Raw genomic sequence first — 24,774 nt, forward strand, 5'->3', positions numbered from 1 at the left:
CTGTTTTGGTGTGTTGATGGGTTTGTGGGCTTCACAAACAGGCTAACAGAGGGTTAGCCTTCACCATTCCTCGAATAGTGAAGGCTAACGCAAGGGGACATACCTTTAAGTTGAACGGTGAGAGATTTAAGACAGATATCAGGGGTGGTTTCTCTACTCAGAGAATAGTAGGGGTGTGGAATGGCCTGCCTGCGACAGTAGTAGACTCGCCGACATTAAGGGCATTTAATTGGGCATTGGACATACATATGGATAATAATGGAACGGTGTAGGTTAGATGGCATCAGATTAATTTCACAAGTCTGTGCAACATTGAAGGCCGAAGGGCCTGCACTGCACTGTAACATTCTATGTTCTATGATGTGTATTGGGTCTTTTGTCCTGATGAATTGTTGTCTGAGCGTGGCTGTTGGTTTATGGGTTGTCATAAATCCCAGTGATCAGAGAAGTCTGGTTGTCAGTTCCGAGATTTTTTTTATGTAAGGTAGTGTGTGGGTCAGTTGTGGCATGTCCTCATCACGTTGCTTGTCTGTTAGGCATCTGCAGTTGAAGTTGCAGGGATATCCTGGTGGAGACTCTGTGTTCTTTTTCTTTCCTTCAGAAGTCCTGTAGTGCGTTGTAGCCCTTCTGAACAGGGTCCTAATGCAACTTCTCTTGTGTGTGTTTGGATGGTTGCTGTTGTAATTCAGACCTGGTTGGTATGTGTGACTTTCCTGTTCACATTTGTTGTGCATTCTCTGTTCTTTGTAACATCACATCCAGGAATGGGGGTTGATCGTTGGCTTCCTCCCCTCTTGAAAATCTGATCCCTGAGAGTGTGGTGTTGTTGATCCGGTGTGTGTCATTGATTTCTGTTCTCTTAATGATAACAAAGGTGCCATCTATGTATCTGATCCAGAGTTTGGGTTGGATTTGTGGCAGGGCTGTTTGTTCCAACCTTTGCATCACTGCTTCTGCTGTGAGCCCAGAGATGGTTTAGGCCATAGGTGTTCCATCGATCTGTTATTATATTTGGTTGTTGAAGGTGAAGTGTGTCGAGGAGAAAGTGAGGACTGCAAATGCTGGAGATCAGAGCTGAAAATGTGTTGCTGGAAAAGTGCAGCAGGTCAGGCAGCATCCAAGGAGCAGGAGAAGGGCTCCTGAAGAAGGGCTCCTGATTCCTGAAGAAGGACTCATGCCCGAAATGTCGATTCTCCTGCTCCTTGGATGCTGCCTGACCTGCTGCGCTTTTCCAGCAACATATTTTCAGCCGTGAAGTGTGTCGTCAAGCTCAGGTCTAGTAGTTTGAACATGCAGTATTTATTGATAGTTCCCCGTCGTCTTGTTTGTTCTGTTTGTTCAAGAGGTTGGCTAGAGTTTTGTCAATTGAAGTGAATAGTGCCGTGACATCAAATGAAATCGTTGTTTTGTCCTTGTCTATGTTTATGTTCTTGATGTCATTTAGGAATTCTTGTGAAGTGTGTATGGAGTGATTGGATTCGCTAATGTTTTAATTTTTGTTGGAATTCTTTTGCAAGTTTACACAATGGTGTTCCTGGCAGTGCCACAATGGGTCTAAGTGGTGATCTGGTTTATATACTTTGGGTAATGTGTAAAATCTGGGAGTGTTGTTGCTTTCTGGGTGAACTGTAAAGGTGACACTGATGGATATCTTCTCCTTAGACAGCACCTTCCAAAATCACGACTGCTACCATCCAGAGGAACAAGGGCAGCAGATACCCGGGAATATCATGTACCCCTCTAAGGCAAGTACAATCCCGCCTTGGAAATAATTGCTATGTTTTCAGTATTGCTTGGGCAAAATAGTGGAACTCTGTTCCTGATGTGATTATGGGTCTGCCTTTACCAGTGGACTACAGGAGTTCAAGAAGGCAGTTCACTACCATATTCTCAAGGGCAATAGGGATGGGCAATAAATGCCTGACTAACCAGTGATGCCCACATCCCAGACTGAAAATTCTGTTATGAATGTCTCATCCTAAGCCTCCATAAGTTTCTATGTCACCTAATAAGGCATAGAACTTGATGGTAGCATGTGCTGTCCGATGGAACATCCTCTACTTAGTTGCAGCTCGAACACTCAAGAAGTTTGACTCTTTGCATGAAAAAGTAGCCAATTTAATTGGTACTCCCATCTGTAACGGAAACGTTAACACTGTTCGTCATTGGCGGCAGTATACAATATCTACAAGATACTGGACCAACTCACCAAGCTGGCCCCTTACAGATAACTGCATGACTTCCAACAACTTGCTCAAGGACAGTAGGTCATGTTTTGTTAAATTTCTTTGCCATTTACATAAACATCGCTGTTCATTCATGATTGCTTGGTCAAGGTCTTAAATTGTAGGAGAATTATCCTTACACACAGAGTATAATTAGCTCTTGAAGAATGCTCACAACTACCGATTCATGGTCACTTAGCAATGCTTGATTTTGAAAAAGCTGAAAGGCTAATAGGCAAAAATGTAGAACCAGATATATTATATTCCTTCATTTACTTTGTGATTTGAAAGTAAGCAGCTTTTGAATAGATCTCCTGTCTGTATTACAGTGCTGCAATGTTAACATTCTTCATATTTGTGTCTTTCAGACTTATATTAAATACGTTGATGACAATATATTGATGAATTAGCTTCAAGTGTTGAAGTAAAAACAAAGCGCTGGAAAAACTCAATACGTCTGGCAGCATTTTTCGTGGAGCTAATGTTTCAGGTCCAATGACTTTTGCTTCGCAGCTCAGCTACCAGACCTGCTGGGTCTCTACAGCACTCTGTTTTTATTTCGATCCTCCAGAGTCTGCAGTATTTTGCTTTTATTCACCTTGTGTTGACCCTGTCCCTCCAGGACTACAATTCCCAGGAGACCTTGCTCCCACCACCGCTTGCGGCTCCACCTCCCATTAAAACTGGCCGTGATTGGGCGGTGAGGCAGCTCGCCTCCGATTGGGTCGGTGGTCCTGCTCAAGGTGAAGGTGGTCGTTTGTGTGATGGCGGGGGTGGTTCGTTTTGTGCTGGCGGCCAACGGACGGCTTCAGCGGTGGGACGTCGTGCCCCGGCTGCTGGTGAGGAGTAAGAGGGGGGCGATCGCGTTGAGGGCTGTAGGTCAGTGGACGTGAGATGGGGTTGTTGGTGCAAGGCCTGTCAGTGTGGACATCACAGGAACCCCGGGGGGAGGGGGCAGATCTCAACACAACAACATTGGCGTGTCACTCTGAGGTGCGAGGGAATGGACACACCATATCAAGACCTGGAGAGGAGTTTCGATGAGTTGAAAAACAAAAAATACCTGCAAACATTTAAACCAGTGTCAGTAGATGGCTGGCTGTTCAGCTTCTCACTCTTAAAAATAAAACGTCAAGAAATCACAAGAGATATGTTCTGTTTTTTTAAAATTTATTTTCCCCCTCACCACTGCCTGACAGCGGTAGTGCTTATTTTACCCCAGCACCCATGTTGTGTGTGTGTGTGTGTGTGTAGGTGTAGGACACAGTGAAGAACAACAAGTGCGTAAATCTTTATTTATGTTCCACCAACAAGAAGGAAGGAAACACCAGAGTGGCCACTGACAAGCAGTGCCCTTCTCATCAAAGGGCAATGCTGCGTGATCAAAAAAGAGTGAAGGGGAGGGAGGAGTTGGAGGGGGAAATAAAACACTCTACTCCTTGAACAGTTGGTGGACACTATGTGCTTTTTCTCCAAGGGCACCTGGGTTTGAACATAACCCTGGAAGAGGCAATCGGCCCTGTTTATGGCCAGTATGGCTCGGCTCAGGAGCAGACCCACAAGGAGGTCCTCTCGCCTACCCTCTGCACCAGGTGCCCAAAGATCAGGAGCGTGGGGCTGAAGTGCAACCAAAAACAGAGGAGAAGATTTTTAACTGCTGAAAATGTGTTGCTGGTTAAAGCACAGCAGGTTAGGCAGCATCCAAGGAGCAGGAAATTCGACGTTTCGGGCCAGAGCCCTTCATCAGGAAAGGGCTGATGAAGGGCTCTGGCCCGAAACATCGAATTTCCTGCTCCTTGGATGCTGCCTAACCTGCTGTGCTTTAACCAGCAACACATTTTCAGCTCTGATCTCCAGCATCTGCAGACCTCACTTTTTACAAGAAGATTTTTAAGAAAATCAAAAAGGGAGTGCAAACACCCACACCCATTATATACATGGTCCACAGCACACTGGCACTCTGTGAACCACCGCAATTTGTGGTTGCAGGGGACTGCTGTGTGAAGCACCCTCCATTCCAGATCTCCGAAAGGTGGAGAACTCCCGCACAGAGAGCCCTCCACTGGGGATCTCCACCGCCCAGTAGAAAAATGTTCTGACATGCAGTTACCTCCTGACTTCACCATCACCTTCCCACAAACTATTTTTGACACAAGGAAGCCTGTCTCTTTGGAGAGACTTCCATCAGTCTATCATCTCCCAGTTGATTCAGAATTCTTTTGGATCATTCCATGCTGAGGGGTTTCGTTGGGGACAAAGTAACAGTTTAGCTTTCAAATATGACACAGGAGAGTAACTGACTAAAAATGTAAAAAACTCTTTGCAGTGCAGCTGTTATGGTAATACTGCCAATGTCACTGAACTTTACAGAAAGGAATGTCTGAAAATGGAAACGTAAGGGTGCTGTGAGAGGCAAATAATTTTTGCTTTTCTATCAATGTTGTTTAATTTATCCAAAGACATGTTAAGACTTGTTGTTTTTGGTTTGTTTTCGACATTGTATGTTCTTTGTCATATTTTACATAATATTTGTCATGAATTGGGTAATTGACGCTTTGACATGCATTGATTTTTTGCTTACAATTTTCCACATATGTTGTGGGAATGGACATGATTGGAGCTGTGCATTTGAGAAGGAGGAACCACATCTATAAAGGTTCCTGAATATTCTTGTTAGAGCACATCTCCATGGATGTTGTGGGCTCTTTGGCATCTTAATAAACAACCATCATTTGTATGATTCTAGATAGCAACTGTCATCAGCTTCTTAACATTAAGTAACACATTTAGATTTAATCTTTCATGGTATCTTACATTCATGCAATTTCTGGTAGGGGATCAGTGCATAGAGTTAGAAAACTTAGATTTTTATTTATTTTATTTTATTAGACTTACAGTGTGGAAACAGGCCCTTCGGCCCCACAAGTCCACACCGACCCGCCGAAGCGCAACCCACCCATACCCCTACATTTACCCCTTACCTAACACTACGGTCAATTTAGCATGGCCAATTCACCTGACCCGCACATCTTTGGACTGTGGGAGGAAACCGGAGCACCCGGAGGAAACCCACGCAGACACGGGGAGAACGTGCAAACTCCACACAGTCTGAGATACGTGCTGCCTTTCCAGATTTCGACTAATTTTATCAGTTAACTCAGAATTGAGTAGGAGTTGATCCTGGGGTCTTCTAATACAAATGATTCAGCTGCAATTAACCAATGGAATTTGATTAACTGTCAAGATCTGGTGTTTGTTTAAACCTTTTTCACTTTTTTAACATTGAGTTGGCATTGTATTGTTAAAAGATTAAGTTGGACTATCTCCCTGGACATTAATGTAATATTAAAGGGTTAAACTCAGGAATGCAGATGACTCCCATTTCATTTAGACAGTTATTTAGATTTAGATTACTTACAGTGTGGAAACAGGCCCTTCGGCCCAACAAGTCCACACCGACCCGCCGAAGCACAACCCACCCATACCCCTACATTTACCCTTACTACTACTCTCCTACTATTATCACATTAAAATCTAATTCAGCCCCTTCCATTCAGAAATACTTTCATAACCATCCCCCAGCCAATCAAGTTTGCTTGCATTATCATCCCCGATACTGAAGCATATCCCACCTTCATTGTCTGGGGAAGTAGTGGAGCTAGAATCCATTTGCAGGACAGCCCTGAAGCTAAGACATATCACACTTACATTGTCTTGGGTAATCACTGAGTCAGGAAATCGTCTGCATAATGATTCCCCAGGATTAGGGTATTTACATTGAGATTATCTCCAAGCATGACCTCATCCTACCATTGTACTTGGGGTAACATGTAGTTGTTGGGGGGGGGGGGGGCGGTGGCCAGAGTACCTGTAAGCATTACCAACTGACCTGTATACAGGGGATGTGCTTTCTTTGTTCTGGGCCTCATTTTGACTCTACTTCGCATGATCAGCGAAAAGTGTCAGAGGGTGTCATCTAGCTCATACAAGCTTTAGTAAACTCTAACTGTTTGCAGAAGTTAATGTGTGCAAATTGCATCTCGTATGTGCAACCTTGGGAAAAGCATGTGATGTGAAGTTTTTGACATATTATTAATGAGAGGTTTAGGTTTATATCTGGAACATAGGTCATATTACTTTGCAATGTAGATCTGACTAAACATGGTGAAGTAATAACCCATGGAATTGAGCAGGCAGGTCAATAATCAGAAATATTTGTCTTTCCATGTGCCAAACAAGTGTTTTCTAATCTCTTGTTTTATTTTGCATTTACAGTTTTGGGGATTGAACTCATTCCTTTGTTAATATTCATTCTGAAGTTGCTAGCATCGAGCTGTTTTTACTTTCTCAGCACAAGAACGCACTAATCTTTTTAATACCAAATATTTTCATAATTGGCATCAAATATATTGTTGGTGTTTACTTTTCTAAAAATTCTTCAAACTATTTTATAAGTGAGAGTAACAATTTTTAGTTCTGAACACAAATCCACATGCTGACAGGCAAAAGTTCTAATTGGCCTAATTTGATATTGACTGATCAGAAAAAAAAATATGTTTAGAAGCAGTTGTCAGACTATTTTTCAAAACTTGATAATGATTTTGGATTGAGAAAAGAAGTTACATGTTTAACTTGGTTTTGAAATCTGTCCTCATACTCAAAAGGTTAAGCTGATAATGGTCACCAATTGCAGAGGTAGACTAAATGTAAATAAACGTGTAATCTTTTGAACTTTGAGATACTGTCAATCCATCAGACTGAATAACGCAAAAGAGCTGGCCTTCTGGCTCCCTTTGTCATTCAAAAAATATAATTGGCATATTTTAAATTGTAAGACTAAAATTAACTTTTTCTTTGATGGAATACGTGAATGTTATATGATCTTGCTGTATTGTTCTTAATATACTGGTATGTCATGTCACTTTTACCTTGTTTTCTTGAATGTGTTTTATTCCAGATTGCAAAATGTAAAAATAGAGAATATTCATCTGGACCCTCATTAAATGTAAGTATGGTGTATTTCAGAACTTGTCATGATTAGTGTTGTTTGTGCCCATGAGTTTTATAGATTAAATTTACCAGAAATATACACTGTAGGCCACCATTTAAAATTAAATGTTCACAAACTGACAGCCAAAATGGAAGTGTGTTGACAGTCCCAAATAACTTGCATTATGACAGACAGAACTTGGACCTTGAAATCAGAGAAACTTTGCAAATATATTTGCATGTATGAACCATTTGAACTGCACTAGATCTGTTTACAATTCAAAGCATGAAACACAGTTGTGAGGAGGCAACAGTTGAAAGAAGTGGATGTTCGTTTACAAGTGTCCATTGAGATGCAAAGCCACTCTCTGAGATTAACTTATTGCTTCAGTCTGAGATCAGGGGTCTGTTGCAATGACTGTTGGTTAATGAACTCTGCAATCTCAAAAGCTGAGAATTGCATTTAATTACACCACAAGTTCTCAACCCTCAAAAATTGATGGATCCCTGAATTCTTTCTCCAGATGAACAATTCAATTCTTTGAAGTTGAGCATCTACATGACAAGTAGACACTGTGAGGTGCTGTAACAACTAACTCTTATCAAGAGTCACTGGTGTCATATTGCATTAAATTTGTGCTGGATCATGCTGTGTCGTTTTTTTGGAACTTGGAATCAGTATTCTTCAGTGTTGATACTTGAACCACAACCAACCTCTTAATTTGGAACTTGGAAATAAAAAATTGCAAAGAGTTGGTACTGGATTGGAGGAATACAAGACTAGGGAATTTAAGTTGAATTTTGGTGGGGTGGGGTGGGGTGGTTTGGAGAGAGGGGAATGGGGGCCTGGTAGGTGAATGAATAGAGAGGTAGGCTGGGCATCGGTGGATGGTATGACAAACTGTGAGGCTGGTGAATGATATTTGGGTGGGGAGGAGACTGAGGACCAAGGAGAAAAACAACAGAGACTGTTGAGAGAATTGAGAATAGACAATTGAGGCGGTGGACTTTCAAAAAAGGAGATTTGGATAATGTGGCTTGGTGTAGGGAGAATGAGTTTGGAGGAGGAAGAGAGGGAGACTAAGGAATGCCAGTTTGGGAGATGAAGAGCGAGATTAGGGAATGGCAGCTCAAGAATGGAAGAGAAGGGCAGTAGGAAATGCAAGTTGAGGTCAAGGTGACGGCTAGAGGAGGAACAGAGGGAGAGTGGGGAATTGTAGCTTGGTTGAGGAAGAGGTAGAGATGAAGGAATGGTGCCTCAGGAGAGGAACTGTAAAGAATGGAAGAGTGGGAGATTGCAGAATTGGGTTTTGTTTGTGTGAGGCATTTGGAGACTGAGGATGCAGAGCTGTGGAATGGTGATTTTTATTCATTGGATGTAACATCAGTAGTGTGGAAAGTATTTGCTGCCCTAGTGAGCCACTTTCACTGAGACCACTGCTGTAGTCTACCTGGTGTAGGTAGATACATGTACAGTGCTGTTAGAAAGGTTTTTCAGAATTTTCACCCAGCAACAGTGAACATATAGTAGTTATAGTTCCTAATCTGGACTGGATGAGGAACACACAGGTGGTGATGTATCCATCCATCCAATGGCCTCAATCTTCTAGGAGGAATAGTTTGTTTAGGCAGATGTGGGTACTGAGGATTCTGGAGATTAGAGTCAAGATTGGAGTGGTGCTGAAAAAGCACAGCGGGTCAGGCAGTATCTGAGGAGCAGGAACAATTGGTGTTTCTGGCATAAGCCATTCCTGATGAAAGGAATAGTTTGTTTGGCAGGCACTGCTGTAAAAGAATTGTTGAGTTGGTGTCTTACATTTTCTAGATGGTACACACTGTCATTGTGTGTCATTGTTGGAAAGGATGGATTTTTAATGTGGTGGATAGGGTTGCCAATTTTATGGTCCTGGATGAGGTTTGATGGATTTGCTTTGATCCTGTCAAGCAGAGAATGTTTCAGTCATCTAACTTGTGTCTTATAAAATGTTGATAGATCTTGTGGAGTCGGGAGGTGAGTTACTTGCATCCGAATTTCCAGCCTTTGACCTGCTTTTGTAGCCACAATTTATATGTTTGGTCTAGTTGAATTTCAACTGAATTGTCACACTTAGGATGTTGTTGGTTGTGAGTCGACAATCTTACTGCCAGTGATTGTCCTGAGAGAAGGTTAGGTTCTCTCTGGGAATGATTGTTGCAAGTGGAAAAAATGCGTAAGTCCCCATAGTCCTAGAGTACTATAGGCTGTGCTCTCACTAGAGAGCTGTAACTAGTATTGAGTTTAATATGAGGGTTGCCATACCAGAGGTGAGGGACAAAGTTGAGAAAATAGAGCCCTCGTAACGATGTAAGCTGATACAGGAATTGAAACTGCACTGTTGCTGTCACTCTAGATTGCAAACCCAGCGTATGCTAACTGATCACCCTTATGGTCACCGACTGGCAGCTGTGTGCTGTGAATTTCAGTCCAGCTCTAAAACATGTCCAGGTCATACTGTAGGTGGGCACAGACTTATCAGTGCCTTTTGAGTTATAAACATTGTGTGTTCTGGAGCGAGGATCCCCATATCTAATCTAACGATGGAGTGAATCATGAATGAAGTGGCTGAGGATTATTTTAGCCAGGACTGTACTGAGAGGGTCCACTGCAGTGATGTGGAACTGAAGATTGGTCTCCTGCAGGTATAGCAATCTCCCTTCCTGTTAGGTGCAACTCCAACAGATGGAGAGTTTTCTCTTGGTTCCAACTGACTTTAGTTTAGACTTTTAGACTTCAGACTTCAGACTTGCTAGGTCTACTTGATGTCATGCTCTTTCCATGCTGTCTTGATGTCAAGGGAGTAGGTCTCACGTTGCCTTTTGAATTCAGCTCTTTTATCAATGTTTGGATTTAGGCAGTAGTGCGATCAGAAGCTGAGTGGTTCTGGCAGATTCCATACTGAGCATTATTGAACAGCTTATTGCTGAATAGGTCACTTAGTCATAAAGTTATACATCAGCGAAACAGACCCTTCAGTCCAACTCATTATGCTGACCAGATATCCTAAGTTAAAATAGTTCCATTTGTCAGCATTTAGCCACTTGTTTCTCTCAACACTTCCTATTCATATACCCATCCAGATGCCTTTTAAATGATATAATTGTACCTGCCTCCACCACTTCCTCTGGCAGCTCATTCCATATAAGACCACACTCTGCGTGAAAAAAGTGCCCCTTAGGTCCCTTTTAAATCTTCCCCTCTCACCTTAACCCATGCCTGCTAGTTTTGGACTCCCCTACCCTGGGATAAAGACTTTTTATCTATTCGCCTTATCCATGCCCCTCATGATTCTATAAACCTCTATAAAATCAACGCACTAGAGAAAATCGCCCCAACTTATCGAACGTCTCCTTATAGCTGAAAGCCTGCAACCCCAGCAACATCCTTGTTAATCTTTTCTGCACCCTATCAAGTTTAACAACCTCTTTCCTATAGCAGTGACACTAAAATTGAACACAGTATTCTAAAAGTGGCCTAAACAATGGCTGCATGTAACATCCTAACTCCTGTACAGATAGTTCTTCTATAATGTCATGTTTGTATTCTTGTGCAATCTTGTGTTACAGAGAAATGATGCTTTAGAAAATGCTTAGTGTTGGCGATGTAATCGTGTTATAGCCAATACACGTTTTAAAAGTTTGTGCTTGAGAAACAATGTCTCCACTTCAAATTATAGTGCATTTGTGTTAATGAAATATGCTTTATAGCAGAATGACCTATACTCAGTGCACTGTTGCTATCACTCTAGATTGCAAACCCAGCTTTGCAAACCCGCCTTTGTTACCATGTCTATCTGTAACTTCACCTTCAAGGGTACTGTTGACAAAACTTCCATCACTTAGATAATGGCTGAAAGTAGACTGACTCATTAATTTGCATTTGTCCCATATCTTGCAGGAAGGTTACTGCTGAGTGATTTTCTACATTGTTGTACAGTTGCCAGTGTTGCAGCTGTAGTAGAAAAGTTTGCTAGAAGCCAATTATATTCCTGTTCTGCAGGTGTATTAATGTCATGTAATTTAATCCAGTTTCCAGTGTTGTCTACCTCTACCTCTTGCCATTTGACAACGTCTGCAAACTTAGTAATTGTATTTTTATTCCAAATTCGAAGTTGATGTCAATTATCTTCTATTCTGAATAGGTTCCCTTTCCCCAATATACTGTTGACTTAAAGGCACTGAGTTGCACATTTGGATACTTTTTCTATATGGTATTTGATCAAACATTTTGGAAAGCAAGAAAAATTAGATTTAATGCATTATTCATATTCACTGTAAATTTCTGATATTAATAAACTACTTTCTAATATACATAATTAAAGTCTATCTCATTTAGAATTTTAGTTACAAACGAGCATCCATTTTAATGTCAGAATTTAATATTTTTGAACAATAGGAAGTGGTCATTGCAAGTGCCGCCAGAACCCCTGTTGGTTCATTTAAAGGATGTCTTTCCTCATTAACAGCCACACAGCTTGGTTCAATTTCGATAAGAACTGCCATTGAACGAGCAGGTATGAGTGTATTTTCTGTTCTTCACTGATGTAAAAACATTTCCTTAGCTTTAGTTACTTTTTTTTCATAAAATAATGCTACTAAGTAAAACTGAAAATATATTCGTTGAAGTAAATTGCTAAGATAAAATATGACAAATTGGAAGAACAAATTTTAAATGTATTGTTTTTTTAAAAAATGTGTTAAATGTAATAAGTATTAGTTTGTTAGAGATGAATTGAACTGTTATTTTTATCATCTGTCATGGACAGATTTAAAATTTTTTTTGAAACAGGCTGTCGCAGGTTTCCCCCAAATCAGTGAAGTCCAACATTTAAGTGATCCACAACAAATTCTCTTCAAGGTTAAATCAAAAACGTGATTTATCCATTCATTCAAACCTTTGGGATGATTGATGCACCACAAATAATATTCTGTCCAAGGAGGATTTTAAAAAGTTTACACTTAAGAATAACTGAGCAAAAATAAGGATATTAATTTATATTATTATTGAAGTCCAAAATGTTAAGGTCCATGGGGTGTAACAAAATTTCTTCATAATTAATGATGATACAGTAGGGATAAGTCTGATTTCCAAGATTTTATTTTTCCCAGAGCAAAAAGGTTTTGAGGAACTTTACTTGGGCTTGAGGCTGGCTTATTGTTAGCCTGGAATCTGGCAGTTCTGTTATCACCTTATTAGATTCTTACTAGACTAAGGGAAAGCTGGTCTAGAAATTACATTTTCAGAGACTAGAAGAAATTAGGTTCATGATGGACACATTAAGCAATTCGTTTCAACTTATCAATTAGTTTCTGTTCCTTGATGAACGATCCATTATTCATCTCGAGTTAAATGAGGCTGTTAGCTCCTCTACAAGGTTAAAGGTTTGATGACTCTCCTTTTGTTATCAGGATGTCCTGTAAAGGCCAACTTTTCACTTTTTTTCTGATTATTGACTACATGTATAAAGGATGAAAAGATGTACTAAGAGTGTGGTATTAAAGCTCAATCCTGATAATTGTTAATGGAACTTTATAGAATTGCAACGCCAACTTGCAACTTGTTCTATGACATTTTACAAAAAAAATCCCTTTTAAAATACCTTTTTCCAGGCTTGTGGGTCTGAGGAGTTACCAAATATTCCTTACTGTAGATCACTATCTGGTGTGATTGCAGACTCTGAATAATTTTTTAAAGCGTGTCACTTTTTATTCAAGCAAAAAGGCAGAGGAATTTGACAAGGTCATGTTGTGCAAGAGAAAACAAGTTGTTTGCGAGCTGAATAGGATTTTTTCATTGCTATTTCTGAAATTCTTTACCTAATGTGTGTTCATGATATCTGTTGGTGACCTTGTTTATCATACAAATTGTAACAGAACCCCAAGACATACTAAGCTTAACAATAAACATGTATAAAACTTTTAATAATTTCTTGGCAAAAGCAACATTATGCTGACATTTGGAGAAACCTTGTACTGATTTTCAACAAATTTTTGGTTAATGAATATACGATATAAATTAATTACATTGGGTCAGTTCAATATCACTTCAGTACCCATGTGGCTTTTTAAGTGTTCGTATGGTGTGACCCTCGTGAGCAAGTGCATAAAACATTGCTTTATTCTACACAATATAAGTACTGATTTGTAGGATTGGAATACCAGAGAGTTGTTGAAAGTGATTCATCTCATGTTTTTCTCTCATCTTTGTATGTTTGGCTTCCACTTGACCTTTCCACATTGGCATAACAAAAGGAATCATGAGATGAATCAGAATCTCATTCATCTAATAAAGTACATTTGGACTGTTTGTCTAGTGCAATAACATTAATTCATATCTCTGTAGATCAGATGATCGGAAGAGTTCAATCATTTAAAATATTAGAATACATATTTAACTGATTGATTGAATTCTTCCCATCATTTGGTCTGCTGAGATACGAATTAATGTTACTGCAATTTATTTTGTATAAATGTTTAAGTTAGTTGATTATTTGTGTGCAGCAAAATCTGATGCAGTGTATTGATATATTGGTTTAATTGACAGGGATTCCTCCAGAGGAAGTGAATGAAGTGTACATGGGCAATGTTTTACAGGCTGGGGAAGGCCAAGCGCCTGCTAGACAATCTGCCCTTGGTGCAGGTAGTATATAGCTGTTCATATATCTGCATAGAATAAAAATATAGAGCAGATTTTGTATTGTGCTATAAATGAAACACTGTCTATAACTGTCTTAAGTTTTAGAAAATGACATAATTCTAAAAGTTCTGGATGATTTTTGATTGTTTGAACATTTATTTCTCTTGATTTAGGCTTGCCAGTCTCTACACCTGCAACAACTGTCAACAAAGTTTGTGCCTCTGGAATGAAATCAATCATGCTGGCAGCACAATGTCTTATGTGTGGGCATCAGGTAGTTTTGTTTAGTGAAGATGTGTGAATTTATTTATTGTTTTCTGATTGCAATATGGTTAATCTGGTTTTGTCACAGAGACGTAAGTTTGCAGATGACACCAAAATTGAAGGTGTAGTAGACAGCGAAGAGCGTTACCTCAGATTACAACAGGACCTTGATCACATGGGCCAATGTGCTGAGAAGTGGGGCAGATGGAGTTTAATTCAAATAAATATGAGGTGCTGCATTTTGGGAAAGCAAATCTTAGCAGGACTTACATACCTTAATGGTAAGGTCCTAGGGAGTGTTGCTGAACAAAGAAACCTTGGAGTGCAGGTTCATAGCTCCTTGAAAGTGGAGTCGCAGATAGGATAGTGAAGAAGGCGTTTGGTATGCTTGCCTTTATTGGTCAGAGTATTGAGTACAGGAGTTGGGAAGTCATGTTGCGGTTGTACAGGACATTGATTAGGCTACTGTTGGAATATTGCGTGCAGTTCTGGTCTCCTTCCTATCGCAATGATATTGTGAAACTTGGAAGGGTTCAAAAAAGATTTACAAGGATGTTGCCAGGGTTGGAGGATTTGAGCTACAGGGAGAGGCTGAACAGGCTGGGGCTGTTTTCCTTGGACGGTCGGAGGCTGAGGGGTGACCTTATAGAGGTTTACAAAATTATGAGGGGCATGGATAGGATAAATAGTCTTTTCCCTGGGTCGGGGAGTCCAGAACTAGAGGGCATAGGTTTAGGGTGAGAGGGGAAAGATATAAAAGAGACCTAAGGGGCAACTTTTTCAGAGGGCGGTATGTGTATGGAATGAGCTGCCAGAGGGTGTGGTGGAGGCTGGTACTATTGCAACATTTAAGAGGCATTTGGATGGGTTTATGAATAGAAAGGGTTTGGAGGGGTATGGGCCGGGTGCTGGCAGGTGGGACTAGATTGGGTTGGGATATCTGGTTGGCATGGACGGGTTGGACCGAAGTGTCTGTTTCCATGCTGTACATCTCTATGACTCTAATTGTTCTTAATCTACTTGTTTCCAAGTTGAAAAGCTTGTAAAAGTTTATTGATGGGAAGATAGGAAAGCCAGGGCTCAAAATTAACATTGCAGTTTATATTGCTTAGGAAAGATAATGAGAAAAAAGGGGGGGTAGATTAGCTGCACTTCCTAGGGATAATGAAATGTCACTAGAAATAAAGGTCTGTGCTATTTGCAACACAGAAACAAAATTCACATGGAATATAATAAGATAGCAAATTATCAATCAGTCCAGTAGATCTTGGCTACAAGCTGCTGATGAGATATGGGGCAAGAAATATACAGACAAATTAGGGAATCCAGCATAAATTGTAGAGTAATGGTTGTGGGATTTTAGACTATCCTGATATTAGTTGGAAAAAAGAGCCAAGTTTTGTGATATACACAAATGATCTGGAGGAAGGTATAGGTGGTCTGATTGGCAAATTTGCAGGTGACACTAAGATTAGTGGAGTAGCAGATAGTGAAGGGTCTGTCAGAGAATGCAGCAGAATACGGATAGATTGGAGAGCTGGGTAGAGAAATGGCAGATGGAGTTCAATTCTGGCAAATGTGGGGTGATGCATTTTGAAAGTTCTGATTCAAGAGCGAACTATATGGTAAATGGAAAAGCCCTGGGAAAAATTGATGTACAGAGAGATCTGTGTGTTTCAGGTCTGTTATACCCTGAAAGTGGCAACGCAGATCGATTAGAGTGGTCATGAAGGCATATGGCATATTTTCCTTCATAGGACGGGATACTGAGTACAAGAGTTGGCAAGTCATATTACAGTTGTATACGACTTTGGTTTGGTCACATTTAGAATACTGCGTACAGTTCTGGTCACCACATTACCAAAAGGATGTGGATGTTTTGGAAAGGGTGCAGGGGAGATTCACCAGGATGTTGCCTGGTATGGAGGGCGCAAGCTATAAAGAGGTTGAGTAGATTAGGATTATTTTCATTAAAAAGACAGAGTTTGAGGAGGGTACTGATTGGGATCTACAAAATTGTGAGAGGTTTAAACAGCGTGGATCGCAAAAAGCTTTCTTCCAGAGTGGGGGACTCAATTACTCGGGGCCATGAGTTCAAGGTGAGAGGGAAAAAGTTTCAAGGAGATATGCATGGAAAGTTCTTTATGCAGTGGGTGGTGGGTGTCTGGAATGCATGTTTTAAGATCTATCTAGATAGATATATGAATGGGCAAGGAGCAGAGGGATACAGATCCTTAGAAAATAGGTGACAGGTTTTGATAGAAGATTACATCTATGCAGGCATGGGAGCGCTAAAGGGCCTGTTCCTGTGCTGTAGTTTTCTTTGTTCTTTCTAGAGGATAAGGGTATGAAGTTTCCACAATTTGTTTAGGACTCTTTCTGACCCAGTAGGTACAAGTCCCAATGAGAAGCGGGTTCCTCAAATGAACCAGTGGAGAAGTAAAAGTTGAGGAATATCAAAATATTATTAACAACATATAATACTCCAAAATTATTATTCATTCATGGGAAGTGGGGAATCATTGACAATGCCAGTATTTCTACTCATCCCTAATTGCTCTTTAAAATGTGGTGATGTGCCACCTTTATGAACTGCTGCAGGTAGGTACGCTTGCTGTGCTGTTCGGAAGTGAGTTCTAGGATTTTGATCCAGCAGCTTTGAAGGAACGGTGATGTAATTCCAAGTCAGATGGAGAGTAGCTTGGAAGGGAACTCCATTAATAGATTGTAGAAAAGCTCAGAAGACGGCGTAGAGTCAGCCAAATGGTAGTAGGTGTGGAATCACAGGACAGACTAGGTAGGTGTTTTGAATCAATCTGTTCGGACTTGTGTGAGACATTGCTGTTGCAGGTGGATCTTGATCCTGAGCTTTCTGACCCAGAAGTAGAGAAACTACCATTGTGTGCAACAGCATTCAGACTAGGTGGATTAGGGATGGCCAATTTTCTTCCCTGAAAGATGTTAGTGAGCCAACTGGGTTTTTATGACAATGGACAATGGTTCTGTGGTCATGTTTGCGTTGGTTCAACTGTCCGGATAAGTTGAACAGACTGGGTTGCTTTTATTTTCAAAAAGAAGAAGTCACCTGATTTTATATGTTTAAAATTATCAAAGCTTTTGATAAAGTAGATAACTGAGAAAATATTTCCATTTGTGGGGAAGCACATAACCAAAGGTCATCTGCATAAGATATTCCCAAAGAAATCCAACAGGGTGTTCTGAAGAAACATTGGAAGGATGATGACAAGTGGAACTTGCTGCCACAGAGAATGGTCGAACTGGATATTGTCAATGCATTTAAGAAGAAGCATATGAAGCAGAAAGAAATACAGGGTTTGATAGATTTTAAAAAGTCAAAGATTGAAGGAACCAGTGCAATACTGATGCAGACAAAAACAGCTTGAGCTAAATGGCCTGTTCATGTTTTGTATACCCTATGTAATCTCACATGACATGTTGCAGCCACAAATTTGAAAGCTCATTGGGAAAACGTTTTGAGAAGAGTATATAGTTAAGTAAGGTGAAGTGCACTTTTTCTTTCTTACTTGTGAATTTGCTGTTCATGTTTTATACTTCCTTAAATATAAGAATAGTATTTTATTTCCTTACGCCTCAGGAGGTAATGGTTGCTGGTGGGATGGAGAGCATGTCCAATGTTCCATATGTGATGGGCAGGGAAGCACCAGCTTATGGAGGTGTCAAGTTGGAAGACCTGATTGTAAAGGATGGGTTAACTGATGTCTACAACAAAATTCACATGGCAAGTGTTTGTTCTTTCTATAACTTGATACTTTACAATTCATTGTGACTATTATGCATTAGAAATTGAACCAGAATTGAATATCATTTGATGTATAAAGTATGAACTAAATATCATCTGAGGTTTGCAATGGTAAGTTGTATGGAAACATTATTTATTTCAGATTGTGAAGGGAGTTTAAATTGACTGGCAATTGCCACCTTTGTGATTTTTGGATGCAGTTCTAATGGCTTACTACGTTGTGTTTATAAGTTGAGATATGTTTATTTAAAAGGAATTCTCTGCATGTATTTCTAAAAAAAATTCTTAAGAATGCTGAGTAACTTATGAGCTTAATGTGTTCTTTCTAAGACTGATAATGTTAGGTAAAGGGTGTGAAGAGGCTTTTACAGAGCAGAAGCAATAATGGAAGACGACCAGTTATGGAGCTTTGGGGAAAAATTAGCTTTTTTGTTTATAAATATTACTGTTGTTACAATTGCAACTACTACTTTCTCCTTGTGGTTAATGGGATCATTTTCCATGAATCTTAAATTTGTCACAGGGTAACTGTGCTGAGAATACTGCCAAAAAGTTTAATATTTCACGTGAAGAACAAGACTCTTATGCAGTTAGTTCATACACTAAGAGCAAAGCAGCTTGGGATTCAAAACTGATGGCAAAAGAAGTGGTTTCTGTCAGCATTCCACAAAGAGGTATTTGTCCAGCCTTTCTGCTGTCCTCCTATAATGGCTTTTATCTCAAATGTTCTATTATTTATTCTTTATCTTCTCATAGACATCTATGTCCCCTGAATGTACCTCGTCCAACTTTTCTTATTTTGTGGCTCAAGTTCCTATTCTAACATTTTAGCACTTCCTAAATGCTTACTCACTTTTAGCCTTACTCCCTCTTAGATAAGAGGATTGTTTTAGAGATGAGATATTGCAGAATGGGCCCATATTGGAGTTCGGGAGAATGAGAAAGAGATTGCTTTGCTTCGAAATGTTCATTGTCTTTTCTAATGCCCAATTGCTGTGCATATTTTTGTTTACTAAAGGTTATGTGGTTAGAATGGTAAAATGAGTTCTTGGTAGGAGGTTGACCATGACCATCATGAATGATGAAGCAGCCTCCAGAGGAATAGACCTGCCTCCTGCTCCTATTTCTTATGTACTTATCATTGCATTGACATTGTGACCTTGAAATAAACCTAACTTGTGGCTTCTCCACATGACTCTACCTTATTTTACTTAGGTAAAAACTTATTTTATTTTACTTACCCAATCCAAATGTGTGGTGGTGATGTAGCCTTCATCACCAAATCGCACTTGGGTCTCCTATTCCTCTGAAACCACCTGCTTCAAAATTTCATCTTGTTCAACCCTTTTAACTTTAAAGTCCTTGTGCCATACTGCCCACCCCTAAGTAGCAGGTTTCTCGTGAAGACATCTTGACTGCTTTCTTTCCTTGGTTCCTGCATTGAGCAATATCCTGGTGATTTAGCCTCTTGCTATTTTTGTTGCTTCATCTGAGATTGACACAATGTGATTTTTTTTTTGTTTCTGCACCCAGATTCCTTTTTCTTCTAACTTTCTTTCCTTCTGACTTGTCCCTGATTCAAATAAAATCAAGTTTCTGTTCTTTGGCACTTTGTGTGCCACCACATTTCTAGAATCACTAATCTAATCATACCGTTGCTTTTATCCATTTTGCCCTTTTCAAGTTCAAGCCGTTGATCTCTCCCATACTGATCATTTGATAGACCTTGTTTTCAGCACCCTTGATTTTTAGGGATACAGACTTGGGTATCATAGATGGACATGTAATTTAACCAGTCATTGTTTGACCTGTCTAAATCCATGTAGTGTTGGGTTTTGCAGTTCAGCCAAAACTAATCCATATTCCAAATTGATCCCAGAATGAGGAGATAATTCCTGGCTTCCTTTCACTATAAACTGTTGTCTTAATACCTTCCTTTCCTATCCTTATTACCCCACCCTTCCATCCCCTCCCCTCCCCTGCTGCCTCCCTCTCTTGACTGAGAAAGTCAGATAGGCAAAAAGTATCCTTGAGTACATGGAATTTTTCAGAACGTTTTCTTAGAGCAGGATATTCTGCAGCCAACAAGAGAGCAGACTATACTAGAGTTGTTATTTTTAAATCAGGGCAATTATGAGGGTGTGAAGCAGAGTTGGCTGAAGTTCCCTGGAATGTCGAAGGCTGAGGGGTGACCTTACAGAGGTTTACAAAATTATGAGGGACATGGATAGGGTAAATAGACAAAGTCAGGGAGTCCAGAACTAGAGGGCATAAGTTTAGGGTGAGAGGGGAAAGATATAAAAGAGACCTATGGGCAACTTTTTCACGCAGAGGGTCGTATATGTATGGAATGAGCTGCCAGAGGAAGTGGTGGAGGCTGGTACAATTGCAACATTTAAGAGGCATTTGGAGGGGTATATGAATAGGAACAGTTTGGATGGATATGGGCCAGGTGCTGGCAGTTGGGACTAGATTGGGTTGGAATATCTGGTTGGCATGGACGGGTTGCACCGAAGGGTCTGTTTCCATGCTGTATACCTCTACGACTCTATGAATTAGTAGACGTTAGTTAAAAGATAGATCAATAGAGAACATTTTAAGGGAATATTTCAAAATACACAGAACAGATACATTCCAATGGGATGAGGAAAAAATGCAAGGGACAAATCCTCTGTCGTTAACTAGAACAAAAAGAAAAAGCACATAATTATGCAAGGATCAGGTGGCAGGCCAGGAGATGAGCCAGTATATAAATATCAGCAAAGAGAAAACAAAATAATTAGTAAGGGCGGAAAACTGGAATACAAGAGAAGGCTAGCCAGAAATATAAAATCTGATTGTGTTTCTACATACTCTTAGTCATAGAGCTGTACAGCATGGAAACAGACCTTTCAGTCCAACTTGGCCGTGCCGACCACATATCCTAAATTAATCTGATCCCTTTTGGCAGGATTTATCCCATATGCCTCTAAACCCTTGCTATTCATATACTCATCCAGATGCCTTTTAAATATTGTAATTATACCAGCCTCCACCACTTCCCCTGGCAGCTCATTGCAACATTGCACCATCCTTTATGAGAAAAAGTTGCTCCTTAGGTCCCTTTTAAGTCTTTTTCCTTCTTACCTTAAACCTATGTCCTCTAGTTTTGGATTCCTGTACCCTGCGGAAAAAAACATCTATTGACCGTATCTATGCCCCTCATGATTTTATAGGCCTCTTTAAGGTCACCCCTCAGCCTCTGACGCTCCGGGGGAAAGTAGCCCCAGCCTGTTCCTGGAGTCTCTCCCTTTAGGTCAGACCCTCCAACCCTGTCAACATCCTTGTAAATCTTTTCTGAACCCATTTGTGTTTCACAGCATCCTTTCTATAGCAGGGAGACAGGAATTGTAACCAATGTCCTATACAGCCACAACATGACCTCCCAATTCCTATACTCAATGCTCTGACCAATAAAGGTAAGCATACTAAACATTATCTTCACTATCCTATCTACCTGTGACTCTATTTCAAGGAACTATGAACCTGAATTCCAAGGTCTCTTTGTTCAGCAATATTTTCCAGGACCTTACCATTAAGTGTATAAGTCCAGCACCTCACATTTATCTAAATTAAACTCCATCTGCCACTCCTCAGCCCATCAATCCCATTGTACTTTGAGGTAACCTTGTTGGTTCTCCACTTCACCACCAATTTTTGTGTCATCTGCAAACTAACTAACTGTACCTCCTATGCTCACATCCAAGTCATTTATATAAATGACTAAAAGCAGTAGACCCAGTATTGATCCTTGTGGCAGACTGCTGCTCACAGGCCTCAAGTCTGAAAAGCAACCCTCCACCACCACCCTCTGCCTCCTACCTTTTGAGTAAGTTTTATATCCAAATGAATATATTCTCCTTGTCTTCCTTGTGATCTCACCTTGCTCACCAGTTTACCATGCGGAAACTTGTAGAATGCCTTACTGAAGTTGATATAGATCATGTCCGCCCTTCTGCATTCATTAGTCCTCTTTGTTACTTCTTCAAGACACTCAATTAAGTTAGTGGGACACAATTTCATACGCACAAAGCCATGCTGACTTTCTGTAATCGGTCCTTGCCTTTCCAAATACATGTAAATCCTGTCCCTCAGGATTCCATCCAGCAACTTGCCCACCACTGATGTCAGGCTAGTTGGTCTATAGTTCCCTGGCTTTTTCTTAACATCTTTCTTAAATAGTGACACCACATTAGCCAACCTCCAGTCTTCCGGCATTTACCTGTGGCTATCAATGATATAACTATCTCAGCAAGGGGCCCAGTAATCACTTGCCAAGTTTCCTACAAAGTTCTAGGGTATACCTGATCAGGTCCTGGGGATTTAGCCACTTAATGCATTTTAAGATGTCCAGCACCACTACCTCTGCGGAAGGGAAGAGGGGGTGAGGGCAGAAGAACAGGCGATGGGTCACACCTGCTTAAGGGCCCTGTTGACCATGGTGCCAGGGAATTCTTGTTTGAGGAAGAAGGTGGACATTTTGGAGACTCCCTTGTTGAAGTTGGCCTCATCGGAACATATGTGACAGAGATGGAGGAACTGCGAGAATGGAATGAAGTCTTTTCAGGAACCGGTGCAAGGATGTACAGTGTCCTTACAGGGAATTACAGGCCACCTCCACCCTTACTCTCTCTTTCCTCCTGCAACATTGCAGCAGTTTAAAAGAGAGAAGAGCAGACAAAGGCACCAGTGTGAGAGAGAGAGAGAGAACAAACGCACAGTTACTGCCTTTGCCGTTTGATTTTGTGTATCGCTGGACGTCACAGTGCATCTGGAAAAATTTAACAAACAGTGAAATTCATAACTAATCGTGGAGGAACTGTTGGGCGAAGTTCACAGCACAGAATCAGATAAGATAATTGTTGTTTTAAATCTGTCCTAGAGAAAGGCTACAATAGTGAGTACGGTGGATTCTTTCTTGATTGTATGTTTTTGGAGATAAGTCTCTTGATTAAACTTTAAATTAATAGCTATGGCTTGTATTTTATCTGGGGCAGTGTTTGTAGAGGAATAAGACAGTGTTATTTTCTGGGTCTGTAGACTGTGAAGGAGCAAAAATGGCCTTTGCAGTGATATGTACTTCTTGTCAGATGTAGGAGTTTAAAGAGAGTTTAAGGGTTAACAGATTATATCTGCCATAAATGCTGTTGGATGCGAATCTTATCAGATCGAGTGGATTGGTTGGAGAGACAGATAGAAGCGATGAGGAATTTGCAACAGCAACAGTATGTGATGGATGGCAATTATAGGAAGGAGGGTTTCAATAAATATTTATTACCACTCCCTGCTGTATGCATACATTACATTCACAGAGACTTAGGTGCCTGAGCTGCTATTAAGCTATTCAGTTACAAGCAATAGTACACATTGGTCAGTGTGTTATGCTTCAAGTTAAGATGGTGCCCCAGACCTTTATATCATCAGGTTACATGCCATGATGTGGTGAAGATGTCATAAGCATGTAAGAATAATAGGGTGGTTATGGTAGGGGATTTTAACTTTCCAAACATCGACTGGGACTGCCATAGTGTCAAAGATTTAGATGGAGAGGAATTTCTTAAGTGTGTACAAGACAATTTTCTGATTCAATATGTGGATGTACCTACTAGAGAAGGTGCAAAACTTGACTTACTCTTGGGAAATAAGGCAGGGCAGGTGATTGAGATGTCAGAGGGGCCCCATAACACTTTGGGGCCAGCGACTATATTTCTATTCATTTTAAAATAATGATGGAAAATGATAGACCAGATCTAAAAGTTGAAGTTCTAAATTTGAGAAAGGCCAATTTTGATTGTATTAGGCAAGAACTTTCAAAAGCTGATTGCAGGCAGATGTTCGCAGGTAAAGGGACGACTGGAAAATGGGAAGCCTTCAGAAATGAGATAACAAGAATCCAGAGAAAGTATATTCCTGTCAGGGTGAAAGGGAAGGCTGGTAGCTATAGGGAATGCTGGATGACTAAAGAAGTTGAGGGTTTGGTTAAGAAAAAGAAGGAAGCATATGTCAGGTACAGAAGGATAGATCGAGTGAATCTTTAGAAGAGTATAAAGGCAGTAGGAGTACACTTAAGAGGGAAATCAGGAGGGCAAAGCGGGGACATGAGAGCTTTGACGAATAGAATTAAGGAGAATCCAAAGGGGTTTTACAAATATATTAAGGACAAAAGGGTAACTAGGAAGAGAATAGGGCCCCTCAAAGATTAGCAAGACGACCTTTGTGTGGGGCCAGAGAAAATGGGGAGATTCTAAATTTATATTTTGCATCAGTATTTACTTGCAAAATGTCCGGATTACAGAGGAGGAAGTACTGGGTGTCTTGAAACGGTTAAAGGTGGATAAATCCCCAGAACCTGATCAGGTGTACCCGAGAACTCTGTGGGAAGCTAGAGAAGTGATTGCTGGGCCTCTTGCTGAGATATTTGTATCATCGATTGTCACAGGTGAGGTGCCGGAAGCCTGGAGGTTAGCAAACGTGGTGCCACTGTTTAAGAAGGGTGGTAAGGAGAAGCCAGGGAACTATAAACCAGTGAGCCTGACCTCTGTGTTGGGCAAGTTGTTGGAGGAAATCCTGAGGGACAGGATGTACATGTATTTGGAAAGGCAAGGACTGATTCAGGATAGTCAACATGGCTTTGTGCATGGGAAATCATGTCTCACAAACTTGATTGAGTTTTTTGATGAAATAACAAAGAAGATTGATGAGGGCAGAACTGTAGATGTGATCTGTATGGACTTCAGTAAGGCATTCGACAAGGTTCCCCATGAGAGACTAATTAGCAAGGTTAGATCTCATGGAATACAGGG

At 40.5% G+C, this 24,774-nt stretch overlaps 1 protein-coding gene across 1 annotated transcript in view; it reads left to right on the forward strand.

Moving 5' to 3' along the window:
• The first annotated feature begins 2,915 nt into the window (after positions 1-2,915).
• acat1 (acetyl-CoA acetyltransferase 1) overlaps positions 2,916-24,774 on the forward strand; it is a 33,634-nt gene continuing 11,775 nt past the window's right edge. The window contains exons 1-7 of the mRNA XM_060826056.1: positions 2,916-3,064; positions 7,183-7,230; positions 11,647-11,764; positions 13,795-13,890; positions 14,061-14,161; positions 17,768-17,911; positions 18,456-18,606. Coding sequence (XP_060682039.1) covers positions 2,990-3,064; positions 7,183-7,230; positions 11,647-11,764; positions 13,795-13,890; positions 14,061-14,161; positions 17,768-17,911; positions 18,456-18,606 — 733 coding nt within the window. The 5' untranslated portion in view covers positions 2,916-2,989. The remainder of the gene's footprint in view (positions 3,065-7,182; positions 7,231-11,646; positions 11,765-13,794; positions 13,891-14,060; positions 14,162-17,767; positions 17,912-18,455; positions 18,607-24,774) is intronic.

Source organism: Hemiscyllium ocellatum, chromosome 6, assembly GCF_020745735.1.
Source record: "Hemiscyllium ocellatum isolate sHemOce1 chromosome 6, sHemOce1.pat.X.cur, whole genome shotgun sequence".
In the NCBI taxonomy this organism is placed as follows: Eukaryota; Metazoa; Chordata; class Chondrichthyes; order Orectolobiformes; family Hemiscylliidae; genus Hemiscyllium; species Hemiscyllium ocellatum.